This window comes from Excalfactoria chinensis, chromosome 5, assembly GCF_039878825.1.
Source record: "Excalfactoria chinensis isolate bCotChi1 chromosome 5, bCotChi1.hap2, whole genome shotgun sequence".
NCBI classification, from domain to species: Eukaryota; Metazoa; Chordata; class Aves; order Galliformes; family Phasianidae; genus Excalfactoria; species Excalfactoria chinensis.
Window position 1 is genome coordinate 1,483,150 of NC_092829.1, and position 18,255 is coordinate 1,501,404.

The 18,255-nt window shown below is 46.7% G+C and overlaps 1 protein-coding gene across 2 annotated transcripts in view; it reads left to right on the forward strand.

Annotated features, from left to right (window-relative positions):
- TXNDC16 (thioredoxin domain containing 16) overlaps nucleotides 1-16,759 on the forward strand; it is a 41,457-nt gene extending 24,698 nt beyond the window's left edge. For both annotated transcript variants that reach the window (XM_072338781.1, XM_072338780.1), the window contains exons 14-20: nucleotides 1,562-1,733; nucleotides 2,448-2,584; nucleotides 7,445-7,529; nucleotides 11,023-11,161; nucleotides 11,686-11,846; nucleotides 13,358-13,548; nucleotides 14,978-16,759. In XM_072338781.1, coding sequence (XP_072194882.1) covers nucleotides 1,562-1,733; nucleotides 2,448-2,584; nucleotides 7,445-7,529; nucleotides 11,023-11,161; nucleotides 11,686-11,846; nucleotides 13,358-13,548; nucleotides 14,978-15,267 — 1,175 coding nt within the window. In that variant the 3' untranslated portion in view covers nucleotides 15,268-16,759. The remainder of the gene's footprint in view (nucleotides 1-1,561; nucleotides 1,734-2,447; nucleotides 2,585-7,444; nucleotides 7,530-11,022; nucleotides 11,162-11,685; nucleotides 11,847-13,357; nucleotides 13,549-14,977) is intronic.
- Nucleotides 16,760-18,255: the final 1,496 nt, after the last annotated feature.

Genomic DNA, 18,255 nt, shown 5'->3' on the forward strand with positions numbered 1-18,255 from the left:
GCAGAACAGCATTTGTCTGTTTCACTGCTTACAGGTCCCTTTTTATCACATTGATGTGGCCCTTAAAAGGCTTTTTTATTACTTGTCCTAGGAACTGGAGTTGGACTGACTGCTCTATGGTTCCCTAGCACTCTTACTTTCTTAGTTCCCTACTTTTGAGACCCCAGCCTCTTACTTAGGGGCCTAGAAGTATCTGCTAGTAGCTTGGAGATGAGCAACTTGCGTAAGTAGAACAGAGTGAAAGCCATCAGATTGCCAGATTGAATTGCACTTGGTTTATGTGACTTTTAACTGCTCACTGTGTATTAAGCTCCATGTTTTAGGTAAAATAGATACTTTTCAATACTAGGCACCTCAATAAATAAAAAAGCCTTGAATGACAGAATGGTTTTGGTTGGATCTCTGGAGGTCCTCAGGATCCTCCTGTGTTCCAGGTTTTGCCTATTGCCTCTTTCGTTGGCTGTGGGTACCACTGAGCAGAGCCTGGCTCCATCCTCTGCACCCTCCCTTCTCCAGGCTGAGTGGCCCCAGCTCTCTCTGTCTTTTCTTACAGGAGATGGACTCCAGTCCCTTAGTCATTCCTGTGCCCCTTAGTGGACTCTCTCCAGTATGTCCAGGTCTTTCTTTCACTGAGGAGCCCAGAAGTGGGCTCAAAACTCCAGGTGCAGCCTCACCAGCACTGAGCAGAGGGAAATATGACGTCATTTTGACCTGTTTTGTGTATTTCAGCCCAAGATGCCATTGGCCTTCTTAGCAGAAGCAGCATAGGACTAGTTATGTTTGACTTACTATCCACCAGCACCCCCAGGTCCTCTTTTGCAGAGCTGCTTTCTAGCTGGGTGGCCCCCAGCATGGGGTGGTGTCTGGGGTTGTTCCTCCCCATGTGCATCAGCCTCTTTCATGCCAAGCTTTATTTTCCCTCTTTTCCTCCTGTAAGCAAGGGCAGCCTGCCTGGTTTCTTTGTCTTAGCCTTATTCATAAAGTATTTCCAGCACCTGCTCTTACTGCCATACGTACTCCCGGATGTTTGCCTCAGGGTTTCATTGCAGCCAGATGTGAATGTCTCTGGTTATTTCTTTCTGAGAAGTGAAAGCCACCACTTCTCTGAGTCTGATCTCTCTGTGGTCTATTGTTTTAATCCGTTCACACCTGTTGTAATATTTAATACATTAGTGGGCTGGAAATAACTGCTTTTTTATTCAGCGCCGTAAGGCACGTCCATGAATAACTTCAAGAGGGAGACAGCATGGACTGGAAGGGATTGCTTCTTTTGGGACTGGATTCAGACGTCCAGCTACACAGAGCAGCATTTCACTCCAGGAATGATCGAGTAACTTTTCAGTGGGAGCCCACCTGGACGTGCTCCATGGACGTGCATTGTGTTAGCGTCTGGCTCAGCAGGATGCACACCAAAGCAAACAGGAGTTCTAGTGATGTTAATACAGATATATGCAGTAGCATCCAAAGAAGTTCACATAGATCCCTTTTTCCAGCATTTCATTTTCTCTCTCTATTTTTTTTCCTTTTCTTACTATTTGTGTGTGTTTCTTTTCTGTTCTAGGAACTCAGGGGATTTTGCTCTCTCGAGTGAACTGCTGGGACTGGCCTGGTGTCTGCACAGCAGAGAATGTCACTCAGTTTCCTACCATAAAGATTTACAAGAAGGGACAGCAACAACCAATCGTGTACAATGGCATGTTGGGAACTGAAGAACTGACGAGCTTCATCATGTTGTAAGTGCCTGTTAATGAGTCCCTACACAGTAAGACTGGCACATCTACCAGATGATGTTCTGGATGCTTCATGGCCTGTGTAATGGAATTCCTGTTTGGAAAAATGTCAGATCCGGTTGTAGACCCGATTTGGAAATTAGCTCAATAACTTCCTGTGCTTTTCATCTATTCTTGGACAACACATCCATCTGTCGTCACTTTTTCTCTACAGAATTCTTTCTCAGTTATTTTTAATATGGATCCCAGTCCAGGAATGGGGTATGGTCCTAAGGTGAAGAGCAAAATATATGAATATGGTCCATATGAATGGCAAAACCCTCTTTGGTTTTATTGGAAGCCCTTATTCTAAACCAAGTGATCTCTTCAGTTTAGCTGAGAGATGCCAGACTGTCCTGCGTGCAGAAAGGATCTCAGAGCATCCAGTTTGGCTTAGGGCTGTTCTCTTCACCATAACCAGTCCCAGTACCTTTCAGTGCCTTGATGTTGCCCTTCCTTCCCAGAGGCAGCTGATTTTTTTCTCTATTGAGATCAAATGGCTGTCACATTGGGTTAGGGAGGAGTTGTTGTGAGGATTTTCTTTCTTCATCCCAAAAGGGAAGAAGGAGCTATTAGTAATAGGTGAACGGTTGGACTGGATGATCTTTTAGGTCTTTTCCAACCTCAGTGATTCTATGATTCTAAGGCTGCCCATGTTATTTCTCTGACTTTCTATAGGAGCCAAGTTTCCTGCCCTCTGAAGCTGGCAACAATTGATGAAGCAGAACGGTATTTAAGAGGAGAGCTTCCATCTGAGCTGTCATCCTATCACCACTCTTTGGTTCTAGGAGTATTCAGCACAGCCACAAGTAAAGGTGAGTGTGATATTTATGGCTTAAGCATTTTAATTTAATTCCTGACCAGAGATGGATGATTCCAGATGCTTGGGAAGTTCTCCATGTTTCATTTTCTCTAAAGAACCAAAAGTGTTTGCTCACATCAGAACCTGCCTGGCACCACCTTTCTTGGTTTTTGTAAGTAGAAGATTCAGGTAATCCCATACGTGGTACTTACAGTCTGTATTCTGACTCAGGGGACGTTTAGCTGTCAGCCAGCTACTGTGGACATGTTTACTATATCCACTGTGGTAGCATGTGACAGCCCTGACAGGCCTTGGAGACGCTGTGCTTGGACCAGTACGAAACAACAATCCCATGGATGACCTTTCCCAGGGCTGCACAACTGTCTGTACGAAGAAGTGTTTTCTGAACTAGCCACAGTTTGTGTCTGCTGTTCCTGTTGTATTTCCTGCCCCTTACCATGGAGCATAAGTCCCCTTTACAGGAGCTGTGGGCTGCTCTCAAATCTCTTCTCAGCCTCTGACTGAACAAGTCCAGACTCATCAGTCTTTTCTTGTATTCCCCATGTAATGTCACAGCATACTTTCTTAAAGGAAGCCCTTTTCACTGTTGAATTGGTGGTTATCTCATTGACTCTTCTTGCAAATATGGAAGTCTCAATCCTTGCAACCAACATACAGTCTGAAATATGAAAGAAAGGAAAAAGCAAAGTAGCAATAAGGTAAAATGCCAAGTTCTCACATCAGATAGGAATGACACGCTAACAAGTCTTTGAAATCCTGCTTTGGACATCCAGATTGGTGGGCACAACCTCTGCAATGGTGCAGAGAGTGCAGAGAGTGCTGCACCAGAATGACAGTCACACATGTTAATGAGGGAAAAGGAATAAAGTCAGTCTAGAAAGGGAACGTCATGTGATGCTTCAGTCAGCTCCACAGTGGGCAAGTAGGATCTTCCAGCCCCACAGCCTCTAATTTACCACTGCCTCTAGGAATTACTGCACTAAAAAGGGGGATGTTTTTATGATCTTTGCCAGTTTCAGACTGTTTTTCATTTTGAAGCCCCAGAGTGCCTGTAAACATTGGTTAAATGCAATAGAGCTACTTAGTCATATGAGGAGGTTCAGAGGAAATCCACCATGCTCAGAGATAAGAGCAAAATCAAATGTCTGCAACTAACCAGTAAACATTTGGGCTTTGTTCACCAAGCTAGGTAACATCTAGCATGTCTTCCTTCTTCTGGAGGGCCTGTATCGAAGTGTGGAATTTAGCAGAAAATCTTACTGGTCTCAAAGAAACTTTGAGACATTTTTCCCTGTTTTTCATAAGCTGGGCTCTGGAATCATCCTTTTATTGCATGTATTCCATTCTCTGTAGTAATGGTGCCTGTGTTAGCCCAGATGACAGGACTGCAGACAGCACGTGGACTGTGAGATGAGTTCTCTGCAGGGAACCTGCCTGGATCCAAACGGCATTGTGAGCTCAGACTGTTTCCTGTGCAGAAGATGTTCCTTTCCATCTAGATCTGCACTTCTTTGGAAACAAGAGGCTTGGAGGTTTCCAGACGAGCTCTGTATGGAGCCCACAAGATTTCCTCTTCCCTTGGGGCGTGCTCAGTCTGCAATTTGGAGTGGCATCTACAACCTGGTGCCAAGGAAGATGAAATATGGGATGCTTTCTCAGTATATAACCTGAGGGATAGTTGAGTGTCATGCAGGGTAATCTGAGGGAGCAGAAATCTGTAGCCAGCTGTTTAGCACCAAACCCAGACCGGGAGTCACGGAAACCACACTGCTGTCCTTAATGGCCTGCAGACTTCTCTGGAAGTTTTACTAATTATTTTCTCATGGCAAAAGTTCCTGCTCTTACCTGGACTGTCATGTCATCATCATTTCCAGTTAACTGAAATAGAGCAACGAGATGCCCAGCTAAATGAAGCTCTGGATTTTTTTCTGGCACTACACATGAGAACTATATTAAGAAACTCAGTGTATCTGAGCTAAAAGAGTCTTGTCAGAAAAAATCATAATTAAAATGAATTGCAGAGAGATGCAGAGCATTACTAGGGCAGTGAATAAGCATTTTCCTGGAAACTGGGAGAACTTACAGGGGTTTATTTGCTACTCAGGAGCATGTTTAGAACTAGGGCTGTGTCCTGAGATGAGCGGCAGTTGTTTAAGAATGCACCTGTGCTCCTCAGATTTCTGCTAACACTGTAGGGCTTGCCGAGCCTGGGTGTAAATCAAGCACTAAACATTATCTGAAGCTGTGTGTGGGGCTTTGTCTGTGCACAGACTGCTTGCTTAAACTCGTGATCCGAGTTATGTTGGGGCAGAATAAAGAAAGGACCAGCATGACCCGTATCTTCTCCAGCAGAGCAACAGCAGACATTTAGGAAAAGACTTACATGTCCAGAGGGATTCCTTTCCTTGGCAGCATGGAGCTAAACTCCAGGAATCATCAGTTCAGGATCTTCCTTAGTCTAGAATTCTCACTCCTGCTTTGTATCTAATGGCTTGTGTTAGCGTAATCAGAATCTCTGCCTGGTATCCACAGCATGCCTTGGCAGTGACTTTAGTCTGTGGAGGATTTTATGCATGGCTGTGAATTTCCTGTTTTCCAGTAACTGATGCCCAAGCATTCTGTTGGCTGCTGGATGTTGTGTTAGAAGAAATGGTGAATAATTGATCCCCATTCGCTTTATTTGAGATCTCGTGTTGTCTGTCCATTGTCACCCAGCAGGCGCAGCAAAAGGACGAAAGCGGCTTAGCTTCAAACTTTCACTCAATAAAAGAACCCAAATCCTACACAGTCTGCCATCTCATATCATTTTCAGGAGAAAAAGCATTTTCAGAAGTGCTCTGTATCTGTTGTGGAACTGTGTGCATTTAGGGTTTCTTGCACAGAACTATCTGTTGGGTTCTGGGTCTGTCACCAGTCGTCCCCCAATTGCTGATCGTTTTGGAGCTGTGATAGGAAGGAACTGCAAAGCTGAGTGTGTTGGGAAGATCTCAGCAGGAACAAGCCTGATGAAACGAGCAAGCCTGGATTGAGCTGAATGTTGTCCTGATTTAGGAGAGAATTCCTGCAGCCAAGGCCTCTCCAGGGCAGCACTTGAGCACATGCTTACTTACGTCTCAAGTGAGTGTTTCAAGTTAAATGCCAGTGGAAGTGCTCTCCTGAGGATGTTTGGATTTAAGCCTGTTCTTTGTGTATCACACTGGGTCCTTTCCTGCCTCACAGTCTTCCTCATGGCCTTTTCTCCTGTAGCTGGGCCATCACGCTTTGCAGAGGGTTTGTTGGTGAAGCTCTCAGAGCGAAGCTGTCCGTATTCCTCATCGTCTGATCGTTTGGGTTGTTGTGTCAGCACCAACAACATCAAGTGATTGAAGACCAAGTAAATCTGAAAACCAGCGTCAGACCCCGATTTGCTTGACATCACAAGCCTAACTGGCCAACCTGTGTCACAAGCACTGTGGCGTGTGTTGTTTCTTGCAGTGTCTGAACTCAAAACGAGCCATTCCTTTAAGGATCCAAGCTTTCTTTTGGAAAAGAAATCGGTGTAAAGAAAAGCTTGTAGTCCTTGTGTTTCCAGGGGATCACAATGAAAAATGCATCCTTGAATTCTGCTGGGAAGGCGGAGGCAAAGAACAAAAAAAGTGAAGAGTTTTGAGCCAGCTGCAGTTTACTGAGCCCTGAGTCACTGCTCCCAAGTGCCTGGGCTGGCCAGTTTTGACACGATGATCACAAGTAACAATAATGTCTGAATGAGGGTTTAGTTCAATGACGTAACAACACACATCATAGCTGTATCTGAATTGAAACTTTACCTCTTGGGAAAACCTAACTTCTCTAACACGAGATTTCTCACTCTTCCATAAATGAAAAGAGCCTTTTTTTGTTATTTTCAATTGCTTGATAAAAAGAGTGGGAGAGCTGCAGTGTGCCCCATTTTCAGCCTCCTTAGGCAGCGTTGTTTTTTCTTGCTCTGATCTTTATTTATTGTGTTTTACAAGCTCACACACTATGGCTGGCATATTCTCACGAAGTTTGTCTTTTCCACAGATCTAATTGCCTAAAATTGAGGATGTTTTATAAGGGCATAAACCGGCTCTGGAGCTGGCTTCCTTCAGGGGCTCTGCTCTGAATCTCTCAGCACAGGTAGATTCAGCTGTTATGGATTAAAGGGAGTCCCACCCCCCACCTTTTATCCACATCCTCTGAGTTCACTGGCTTTGTAAGGTGGGTTGTGGGCCTTAGCAGCTGCTAAGGTATGATGGGGCTCTCTGAGCTGTGACAGCAGGGGCAAAGCCCTCTCTTTGCCACTGCATGATGTGGTGGGCACACGGTGTGCCTTCAAGGTAGTTAGCCTTTGGACCCTTGGTGATTCTAGTAGATCCTCCTGTTTGGATAAGACAAAAAGACACTTGAGGAAGAGAGTGCTGGCCACTTAACACTGCTGCGGTAGTCTTTTCCAAAAGGTCACTGTGATTTATAAGATTTCTGTTTAGCCTTTTAATTGGTCTCCTGTTTCTAAGAACGCTTATGGTCTTTAAGTTCTCAAGGGCATTTATTTCACTTTCCATCAGTATCTGTCATTCAGATCCTGGAAGCTCAGTGCTGGTGGCTAAGGAGAAAATGCTGCTCTCATAACAGGAACTCTTTCCTTCTCATCCTTTCAATTGCTGCCAACTCTTCCCTTGTGTAGCCCATGAGATGCAACCATTTCTCATCAGCCACTAATCGTGTTTTTGTTCACAGCTGACAGTTTGCTGTGGGAGGGTGTTACGTATGCAGATGTGGTGATTTGACTTCCAGAAGGAAGCGGACACTTCTCTTTCTGTTGTTTATTTATGATTCTTTGTCTCTTTTACAGTTAGGGAAGCGTTCACAGAGGCAGGAAGCATCTTAAGTGGACATGTAACAACAGGGATGTATTTTGAAGATGATGTCTTGGCTTTGTAAGTTGTTTTTTGCTTTGATGACAATTCAAACTGACCTGCATTTAGCAAAAGCTACTGCCTAAAGCAAGAGTCTCTGCCCATGCTGAGTGTTTATCAGCAACCCAAACATCTACAAGTGACTTAGTCCAGTAGCCAAGATTGTTCAGGGTTCTGCCAAGGAGAGATGGAGCAGTGACTGGGCTGCTGATTTACAGCCCTTCCTCGGGCAACCTATTTAACCCTGTTGTTATGAACTGTCAGCTCCCTTCCTGTTGTTCAGGTTCAATCTGGGTATGTTTAGTCCTCCAGCCCTGCCAGTCCCTCCTGCATCTGTTGGGTTCCCTGTAAAAACAGGCTGGAAAAATGTAATCTTCTAGCTAGGTTCAGAGTGTGAGGGAGAAAAAAGGAGTTCTGCCCTCTCTTTCCTTTGAGAAGAAATGCAGACTTGTTGTTTTTCTGCCTATTTCTGCCTTCTCTGCACCTTCTTTTTCTGTCTTCCCTGCTCTGATGCTTCAAAAGGAGATACTGAGGTGACGGGTGAGGAAGGGAGGTGTAGGGGGAGGATGCTGCAAAGCCAGAGGTGTAAATTTGAGTGTTGCTCTGGTGGTTGACTCTATTTGCAAATAGCAACCAAAGGAGAGTCTGTGTGCTGCCCGTGCCTTCTCCCAAGGAGTTCTTGGCTACCAGTGGAGTAGGAATTGTGTCTGGGTCCTGGAAAATGCAGCCCTAAGTTTAAGCCAAATTGTAGCTAATGGGACTTTAGTATCCATCAGTCTGTGCATTTAACTTAACGTTAATGCTCATTCCACCAACAGGAAAAGTGCTTTGAATTAGGCTGTGAGGGATGTTTCAGTGCTTATAAATGCAGGTGGATCCAGAAGGGGTCTTCACCTTCTCCCAGCCTCTCACTTCCATCAGGAATTAGCCATCAGGGCGGCATTAAAAATCCCCAAATGTCTGTTTTTGCAGGCGTGGGTTTAACAGCCATTAATGTAGCAGTGAATCATGTTAGCTGGTTTCTTAGCAATGTGCCACATCCCTGGTGTGTTTGATGGCACCAGCAGAAGTCTGTGTCCTGTCAGTGGTGACGCACTGAGGAATACACCTCCATCCTCCCGCTCCAGCCGTAGTCTGGAGAGCGCTTCTATTTGCTTGGAATAGTTAATGCAGTTTGTATTGATATTCATTCTGCCAAGTTTGGATTTTGGCCGTGGAAGGTGTTTTTAGCTGTGATTTGTGGGTGAAGCTACTGTAGATGGTCGTCTTCTCAAGTGTAAGTAGAAAGTAAACACTTACAGGAATTCCTTATGCAAGAGTTGGGCTCACTTCCCTTCTGGAGAGAAGAAAAGCTGCTCTTTCTGCTCAGCTCTCACTAAGGAAGTGTTTGTGGCTCCCAAGTCACAGAAAACTGAGCCCTGCTCGCATTTCCCCAGAGGAAAAGGTATACAAAATGCACCAAAGAATGTTCTTAGCAAAACTGTTTGCTCAGCAAACACCTGGACCATTGGGAACAAGTGCAAAAAAGCACCAGTGAAGAAATATTTTGAATGAAGTCATTTATTTCTCACGTATTTAGATGTCTTAGATTCCTGCCAAGCGTTTGTTTGCAAATGTTTTTGATTTAAATGCGAGTCTCGTGTTACCCACCTAATGCCAGCTATATAAATAGAAAGCTGTCATAAGCAACAATGCAACCACTTGATAGGTGTTGGTCATGTTACTGGCAGAATCCGAGGTGATTTCGGGGTATTAGACTCCAGCTATTAGGTGGGGAATTTGTTGGTTTTCTGGCAGCGCTGGGGAGCTTCTTTACCAAAGGCTGCAGCATGAGTTAATCCATTTAGACACAGGGAAGAAGAGTTCTCACCTCCTTGGAGCCGTGACTCAGCCAGGGCGCCTCTTCAAGGCTTGGGGAGTTGGAGAAGTTTGAAATGAAATTGAAAACATTGGTTGGGTTTTACTGTTCTCAGCCAAAGGCAAATGCAAGTTAATGTGAAAAAACACCCGACAGGAAAGTTACAAACCTCCTGAGCAGCTCAGAGGATTCCCAGCCATGACCAGAGCTGTGAAATAACGTGCTGGACTCGAGGAGCTCTTGTGTCCAGGCAGGAAGGGCACAGCACAGCTCAGGGCTGGATTTAAGTGTATTTCTATGGGAAAGAAATATGTGTGAGGTACAGCCCTGGCCTTTGGGGTGTGAGCTGCAAGAGTTCCTGGGGTGTCTGGCATTCCCTTGGTGTCACAGTGTGATGGATGTTAAGAATCTGCATTGCTTCTGTGATCTGGGGTGGTTCTGGTGAAAAGAAAAACAAAACCAAAACCAAGTGTGTAGACATGAGCAGAATGGGCTAAAAAAAGGCAGAAAAATCAAACTGAAAAAGCTCTGATAAACACAAGGACAGGTTAGCAAAGGATTCGTAAGGTTTGAAAGCCTCAGAAAGGTCATTCCTGGCCACTCTTTTTCAAGGTACCAGTGCAGGTCTTGGGCTCCCCTTAGCAGATGTGCAGCGGGTGTGTTTTTTCCCCAGCAGATAAATGCGGTGAGGGGAGAAGTGAAAGGTCTGCATTTAAACTGAACTTCGCGGAAATGTGTTATCTGCTCTCATCTTCATCTAGTTTGTCTCTGTGGCCTGAAACACCAAACGCCAAGAGCTTTAAAGCACATTTGAACACATCTCCCTCCACGTTGCATCTTCTTCATGCACAATAAAAGGCGATCAGGCGGACCAGATTACCCTTGAAAAGGAAATCCTTAGCCCAAAATGCCCTCACGTCTCTCTCACACAGGCTGACATCCCCAGCAATACTGGTGTCAGCCTTTGAAGAATTACCAGCGGCCCTTGAAAAATAAACCACAGACCCCCAGAAGAAGCAGCTGGGGCTGTTCACTTCCTCTGTTTCACCCTTCCTCTCATTGGTGACATCTGGAGTCTTTAGGGTGAACTTCCTCAAAGTTCCAGAAGATTGCTCACCCGTCTTGATGCGGTGCCCTTTCATTGCTCAGACTTCTCCTATTTTTGCTGTTTCCACCTGCTCAGCTTTTCTTTTAACGCCCTTGAACTCTTTTACCCAAAGAATACTGGGGAACAACAGAGGGGCTGGTTTCTCTGCTAAGAGTAAAGTCACGTGCTATGTCTGTTGCTGTAACATTTGCTGAACTTCAGCAGAACTGCACAAAAAATCAAAGCCCATGGAGCTCAATTCATAGAATCATAGAATCACAGCATGGCCTGGGTTGAAAAGGACCCCAATGCTCATCCAGTCCCAACCCCCTGCTGTGTGCAGGTCACCAACCAGCAGCCCAGGCTGCCCAGAGCCACATCCAGCCTGGCCTTGAATGCCTGCAGGGATGGGGCATCCACAGCCTCCTTGGGCAACCTGTTCCAGTGCGTCACCACCCTCTGGGGGAAAAACTTCCTCCTGAGATCGAACCCAAACCTCCCCTGTCTTAATTTAAAACTTAGTCTGTGTATGTTTGGTACATGGTGTGAGTTGGCTGGATTTTTTTCAGGTCCCATAAATACGCAGTGTCTCCTCCTGCCCTCCTCCTTGCCAGGAACAGTGGTGAGAGTGTGGAAGGCATCGCTTTGTCCAAGCAGAGTGCACAGGACATCGTGCAGATGATCAGATACAAATTGCTGGATATTTTTGTAAGTCCTTTTTCCACAACAGTCATTTTCAGAAGCACTGAACCGTGCAAAATAAATACATTTGCTCATTATTTCTCCCATTGTTTTTATCCTTTATGACTTGGAGCCAACAGTCTGGCCAGAAATCTGTTGTTTGTAGTGTTGTCCTTTGGGAGGAGGCCCTGGGAGTCAGTTGGCTGCCTGGTGCTTTTATTCCCAGACCTACTGTTGTAGGCATCTTACAAGGCCTGTTCCCTGCACATGAGCCAGATGAAGCCTGCTTTGTTGTTCTGCTCACACCCATTCATCTCAAAGTACACAGCTTCTCATTCAGACTTGCCTTGTGATGGCATGGATTGGTGTAGGCATTTCCAGAGTGCACCAAAGTCCCCAAATCCACGTTTGATTATGAGAGATTCTTGCATTCAACACAAACCCCACAGCTTTGCTCAGCCCCTGACCCACTCGTGTAAGAGCAGAAAGCCTACTTTTCTCTTGTTCCCTGCTCCTCTTAAACCCCAACTTCTTGTTTTGGTGTTTTGCAGCCAGAAATCACCGTGCAAAATCTGCCCCACTACTTGCAACTCAGAAAGCCTTTCCTCATCTTGTTTAGTGACGGTGACATTGGTCAAATAGAAAGCAAGGAAATGCTGAGTCTGGCAAAAGGGAGAACTAAGCAAGCATTTGTGTCATGCTGGTTGAACCTGTGAGTATGCTAAAACCTCTCTGTGTCTTTCCTTTACCTCGCTCTTAGCATTGCAGGGCAAGGAAAAAACCAGTCTGCAATTACTCAAAGCGCTATCTGTGTGGTAATGTGATCATTTGGTCTGAAGTCATCATGGGTTGGGAAGCCAAATCATTTAGCAGTGATTCAGTGTGTATTCTGGGCAGCTGCAAAACTGCACAAAAAAAAAGTAAAATTAGTAAAAACCTTAATTGATTGCAGAAGTAATTGCCAGTAGAATCAAATTTCTCAAGGGTGCTGCATGGTAGCTTCACTCTGGACCTGAAATTAGTCTTATTATTATTCTTTTACACGTGGAAGGAAAGCAGTAAATTTGCTGTCCTAGAGCATCTTCAGGTAATTATTCCATCAGCAATTAGTGTGAGACAGAACGGGCCAATTAGTGATTGCTGACTGTGGGGGAAAATGAAAGTTTCTGGAAGAAGCTCTAAAAGAAACCTGAGAAATAATTGAGACACAAAACGAATCCAGGAACGAAGAGATACAAAAAATGATAGGAAAGGGGATTTTTTTTGGTCCTCCCCTCGTGTGTAAGTTTCTAGTTTTTAACCTCGGATTGTTTTGCTGAAGCCCAAAGACACCTCACTGTCTTAATCATTGCGTGCTTTGAAGTCTGGGAAGTGCCTAGCAGCGTGGGCTGGAGTTTAGCTAACTTTGTTTGCCAGTAATGTGCAAGAAATGAGAGTCCCTGGAACTTCCCCACCTACACATCTGCTTCTGTTCTCTCTTACTGAGAAAGAATAAGCTGTCCTTTGCCAGGGCAGAAAATGGTCACTGGCTTTAAAAGAGTAACACAGTCCTAGAAAGAGGACTTCATTCCCATGGCGAGAGCCAACTCAGACCCTGTGCATCACCGAGCCTGAAAATAGCGCCTGAAGGACTCATCGTCTCTGTGTCCTTGCTGACCCTCCATCTGAGCTGGATGTCCTCTTTTGGCTCTGCCTGCATCACCTGGAGGAGCTGCCGTTCCGACTCCTTGTCTCTGCCCACTGACTGCCGGAAACCACTCTATAAATGCCAAGGGACCGGACACATGAGCACAGCCCTCTGCATCAGCTCATACCTTTTCTACCTGCTGGTGACTGCTGCGGCTGCAGGGTGGTGCCCGGAGCTGGTAGTTCCCACAGCAAATGTCCGGCACTACAAGAGTTAACCACAGTGTGTCATCCCCATCTGCCTTGCTCTTAAGAACTTGTGGTGGAGGAGATTTCACACCTTTGTGCAGAATTTGGCCCAGCAGTTGTCTGCTCTTCCTGCTAGAGGATCTCTTAACTCATCTGTTTTGCTGTCCGCTCCCTGTCCATTAGACTATAAGGGCTTAAGTCCTTGAGCTGTGAACAGCTGTCCCATAGGTAAAACTGTGTGCGTGTGTTTTGCTGAATGTAGCCCAAGAGCTTTAGTGCTTCCTTGTCCCTGAGGTCGTATTCTGCTGCCAAACTATTGTTGAGCATGTTGTTGGATCTCCCCTACAGGAAGAACACTCCAGTGGGCCTTGGGGTCCTGAAGGCGTACTTTGCCACCATACCTTCATTGCCTGCTCTTGTCTGGGTGAACCTTCACGCTGGAGGTCAAGTATTTAAGTTCCCATCAGAGCAGTCTATCACTGAAATGAACATCTTGTCTTGGCTGGAGAAACTGAAGGCAGGACTGGAGATTCCCAGCAGTAAGTGGACGAGAGTTTTGAAACGTTCCTAAGCATGCACTGTTAGCTTCGGTCTGTTTATGAGAAGATGCTGCGTGCAATAAATTGTCTGCCCTGGAATTTAATTATGGAAAAACTAGCTATTCTAGTTTGAGTTGGAGCAGTACAAATCGTCCGGCCAGAACAGAATACCCGTACTCACGAGTTTGCTGCAGGACTGTTTAATGTTCAGAGCCAAGCATGAATAGTTCTCAATCGGCATCTCTTCCCTGTAATAATCCCAAACCTGGCTGTGCTCTCTGATTGCTGAGAATAGGCCCGCTGAAACATTGCTTGCTAATAAAGAAATCTCCAGAGCCCTAGTGTGAGAAATAGCTTCTCTTTAGGCACCTCCCAGCTTTTTTATGGACAGGAAAGTGTGAGGAAGCCGATGCCTTGCTGTGATCTTTGGAACATCAAGGGTTGGCATTTAGTGTGAAGCCTTTCACTAAGTCCCTTCCTTCCTTGATCATCTGCTGAAGCTTTGGAGGAAGGCAGTGCAAATGTGCCTTCCTCATATGTTAGGTGTAGCCGTAGGGTGCCACAAACTTGGGAGCAGCTGGCTGACAGCCTGCTTCAGGCTCCTGAAAGGACAGGGGGGGGTTTGATCCTGTTGAACTTTAAAATCAGCCTTTCACAGCAATTCTTTTCAAATGCCACCACCTACCTAGTAGGATAGGTATATATCGTATATATATACCTAAGGTGGGATACGAAGGTGTTCTCAGTAATCAAAGACATCGTTTCTGACCTGGCTGCTACAGCTCTGTGACCCAGCCCTTCTCCCACAGCTCTTCCTATCTCCATTCCCAAAGGCTGGATGTCATTTAGGCCTCCAGCTAGGGACCTTCCTTTCCAGGGTGCCATAGGGGTGCTCTGATGGTTGGGCAGCACAGCCAAGGTCTCTGTCAGCCATCACAGCCTCCTTTCTCAAGCTTTTAGGTCTGTGTGATCAGCCTTAAAAGCGCAAATTAAAGAGCATCCTCACTTAATGGTACCGCTTCCTCTCTGTAGAGACAGCAGTCTCCCCTCATTCCTAATGGCATTTCAGTAATGCTAAGTCATTAGCACGGTTACTTGAGATCTGAGTGAAACATCCATTCACCGGTGGGGAGAGAGAGTGCTGCTGCTTGTAAAATTCACAGCTTGATGTCTGAAGACTCAGGAACCGGCCTTTGAGGAGCTGAGCCCTCAGCCAGCTCCTGTAAATGTTAATGCATCTGTGGCCGGTTTGGTTTGGGTGGCATTATTAGTTGTGGAGAAGAAAGAGTGAACTTTAAAAAGAGATCTTTAATTTTGCATTCACTGGAAGGGCAGAAGAGCCGTATTTGCTTTGAAATGGAAATGGCTGTAAAGTGGGTTACATCACAGCTTCTTAACTTACTAACAAGAGACTGTGTTCACTTTGCAGGTACGCTGCCTGAGGAAGACTGGAAACCACCTCTTCCTGCTTACAATTTCCTCCAAATGATGGAGGCCGCCGGGCCGGAGTTCGCCCTCCGTACCTCCTCTCACCAAGAGGGCAGACAGGAGCAGCAGCAGCTGGAAGGCTCCGAAGAAAAAGCCACAGTCAGGGAGGAACCGCGTGAGGAAGCCAGGGTGAAAGCAGAGAAAGCCCAGGGCCCTGGGAGGGACCTGAGGGGGACAGCCCCGAGGTTGGCAGGGAGGGAAAAGCAGGCCAGGAGGCACAGTGAGCTGTGAGATGGAGCTGTGGGACAGTGCCCAGAACACTCTCTTGCTCTCTCAGCCCCCAGTGAGCAGCGGAGAGAGAAGTGAGTTCAACTGTAAATTAACAGAAATGGCACTTAAGTTGTAGTCTGAGTTCTGTGTTGCAGTGTGTTGGTAGTTCTGTGGTACCTGTGATTTCTGAGAGCAGAAACACATCCGTACAACATGTAGCTTGGCCCTGCTGGGTGCAATCCGTGATGCATCCCGCAGCTGATTGTGAGAGCAGCTCTGCATGAAGGTTGCTGCTGAGTTCTGCCTGCCTGTTGGCTAATGGAGGGGCAGGCTGAGCTCACTTGGCGCACTGAGGGCTTGCCCACAGCAAATGATGCCAGAGAATTTGAAACACTGCAGCTTTTCTTCACAGTTTCTGTATATCCAAACTGGAAGAAATTGAGTGATTCCAGGATAAAGGACATTTATCTTCCCTTCGTTTCAGTGGAGGCCCTACAGACCTGTGTTGGCAAGCTCTGCTCTCCATAAACAGTTAAATCTGCACGGTAACTGTGCAGAGCTGGAAGGGCAAACGTACCTCTGGCTGGAGGGCTGTGGTGTTTAAACTGACATGAGCTTGTTTACACCTGAGTGGTGAGCTGAATCCATGAGCGTTCTCATTCCCGGGGCTAACAGCGTATCTGGCTAAAGAGGCTGTATTACAAAGAGCTCTGGTCATCACAGCAGCTGTGAGTACCCAAAATAAGAGTTTGCCAGCAAAGCCCAGGGGCCGGGCAGATTGGAAGATGGCTTTGCTCAATGCTGGCATTTTCTTGGTTGTGAGCCCAGGGGGTTATTTACAGCCTCTGCTATTTTTCTTTGGTCTCAGTAACAGCAGTGAGGTTGGTGCCTTCTGAGCCAAAGATGGTGCAGGAAATGAGGTCTGCAGAAAGACCAGCATAGAGATAAGGGGAGAAAAGTGAGAGGTAAGGCTGGCAGTGCAGGGGCGGGTGGTGCCAGTGTGGGGCCGAGCAGTTTCACATCCTTCTGCTGATGAGTGGGAGATTTGGGGTGTGGGGAAGCAGCATTTCAGCCTCTGCTCCTTTCCTTGGGTCGGTCTGATTCCACGCTGCAGGACAGCCTGGGGTATGACCTGGGGAGAGCAATGTTTGAGGTAGAAAGCTTTGTCTAATTCTGCTGATGGCCACAACAGTCTTCCCACTGCCTTTAGTAACCGTCTGTTCCACAGCACTGCTGAGATATGTGGGGAGGGTCAGATCCTCCCCCCTCCTTATGGCTCTCAAGCTACTGGTGAGGGGAAAAGATGATGTTAAGGAAGTGCTGAGAGCACCGTGAAGTCTCCCTCATCCTGCACACAGCCCACACGGATGGGAATATTTTGAAATGCCGAGGAATTGACCATTAGTCCTGTGCCCTCCATGAAGCCCGTAATTGAAACAGACCATTTTTGGACTCCTGTCAGGCTCAGAGCCAGAATGTATGTATTTAAAGTAATAAACTGTCGTATGCAGTACACAGTCTTCCATGCAACTGCATTTTCCCAAGGAAAGGAGTGGGTCAGTGTGCAAGCAGAGAGTCTGTGAGTTCCCATCATTCCTCTGCAATGCAAAGCTGTAATGCTGTGCTCCGTGACCTGCACACGGGTCATTTCCAGCACTATCCCAGCACTGAGGGCTGCTTTCCCTCTTACTGCATCACTCACCCTCTTCAGGCAGAGAGAAAGTGCAATGTTTGGGCTTTTCGATCATTTCGTAAATAAACTCTTATCTCAAGTTCAACTGATCTGCATCTGTGTTCTGAACCAACTAGGATGGAAGCACGCTTCCAGGAAGGCTCCTCAGCTGCTGAGTGCAGTTGCATGAGGATGGCTGCCCTGACTTAGCAGATTTGGTGCAATAGCAGCAGCCTTCCCGGATCCCTGCTGCTTTTGGCTGCGTGTCATTTTTTATCACTCGCCTTTGCTGCTCAGCATCCAAGCAGGAGCCTGTCACTAGGGGTCAGTGCCACATCTCAGTTCTGGCTGGAAGAATTGCTGCTGCTTAATTGATCCTGGAGAACTGCCATCCAAGCAATGGGGGTCCAGGAAACCGATACCCTGCAGGGATGCTGATGGCTGAGGGCCTGTTTGCTGCTGGGGGGTGGGGGAGGACAGTGGCTGCAGTAAGCCTAAGAGCTGGGGGGCTCACAGCTCTAGGGGATTCAGCACCCATGTCACCAGTGGGTCCCCCAGCCCTGAGCCTCCCAGCAGGGAGATGCCGGGAGCCGGGAGCCCACCAGTAGCTCTCTGCAGCCACGGCTGTAGGCACCAGGAGACCTGCTTGTTAGGTGGGGCTGCTGCTCTGAGCATGGGTGTGGGTCAGGGTCCTGGGCCACGTCAGGTCGCGTGGGTTTGGCTCCGGGTCTGGTTGTTTCTTTAAACACCAAGTATCTTTTTTGTTGTGTAGTATAAGCCAGTGCTTAGGGCATGGAGGAAATCTATCCAGGTATACATGTACCAGGATATGTGCGTGTAGAGAGAAAACGTTCTGCATATTGAGAGCAGTTTGTTTGTTGTCTGCACCCTACAGCCTTCTCATTCGCTGGCAGCAGCAGTCCTGCGTTGTGTTTGTTTTAGTAGCTGTGGCTCTGGGAGGACCGACATGGAAAGAAATGCTCAACAAATGCTTATGGTCTTGAGTGAAAAGAGAGCTGAGGAAGAAGAGCTTTGTATCCCAGGGCAGCCAAGAAGTGTCTGAGATGTCTCTGATTGAACGGAAGATAAAGTAAGGATACAAAATGAGGATTATGTGGCTGTGTTCGAGTGAAAACAGTTCAACTCAGTGCCCAGCGCTGTATGAAGTGCTCCACGAGCTGTGGTCAGCCTGAGCAGCCATCCCCATCAGCTGGGAAGGAGAGGAGAGCTCTCTGCAGGGACTAAGGGAGCATTTAGGATGAGCGTTGTGCTTTTCACATTTAAAGAGCTTTTAGGAGAACCGTTATGGAGTGTGCCTGGTCTGTGGCTTGGCCGGT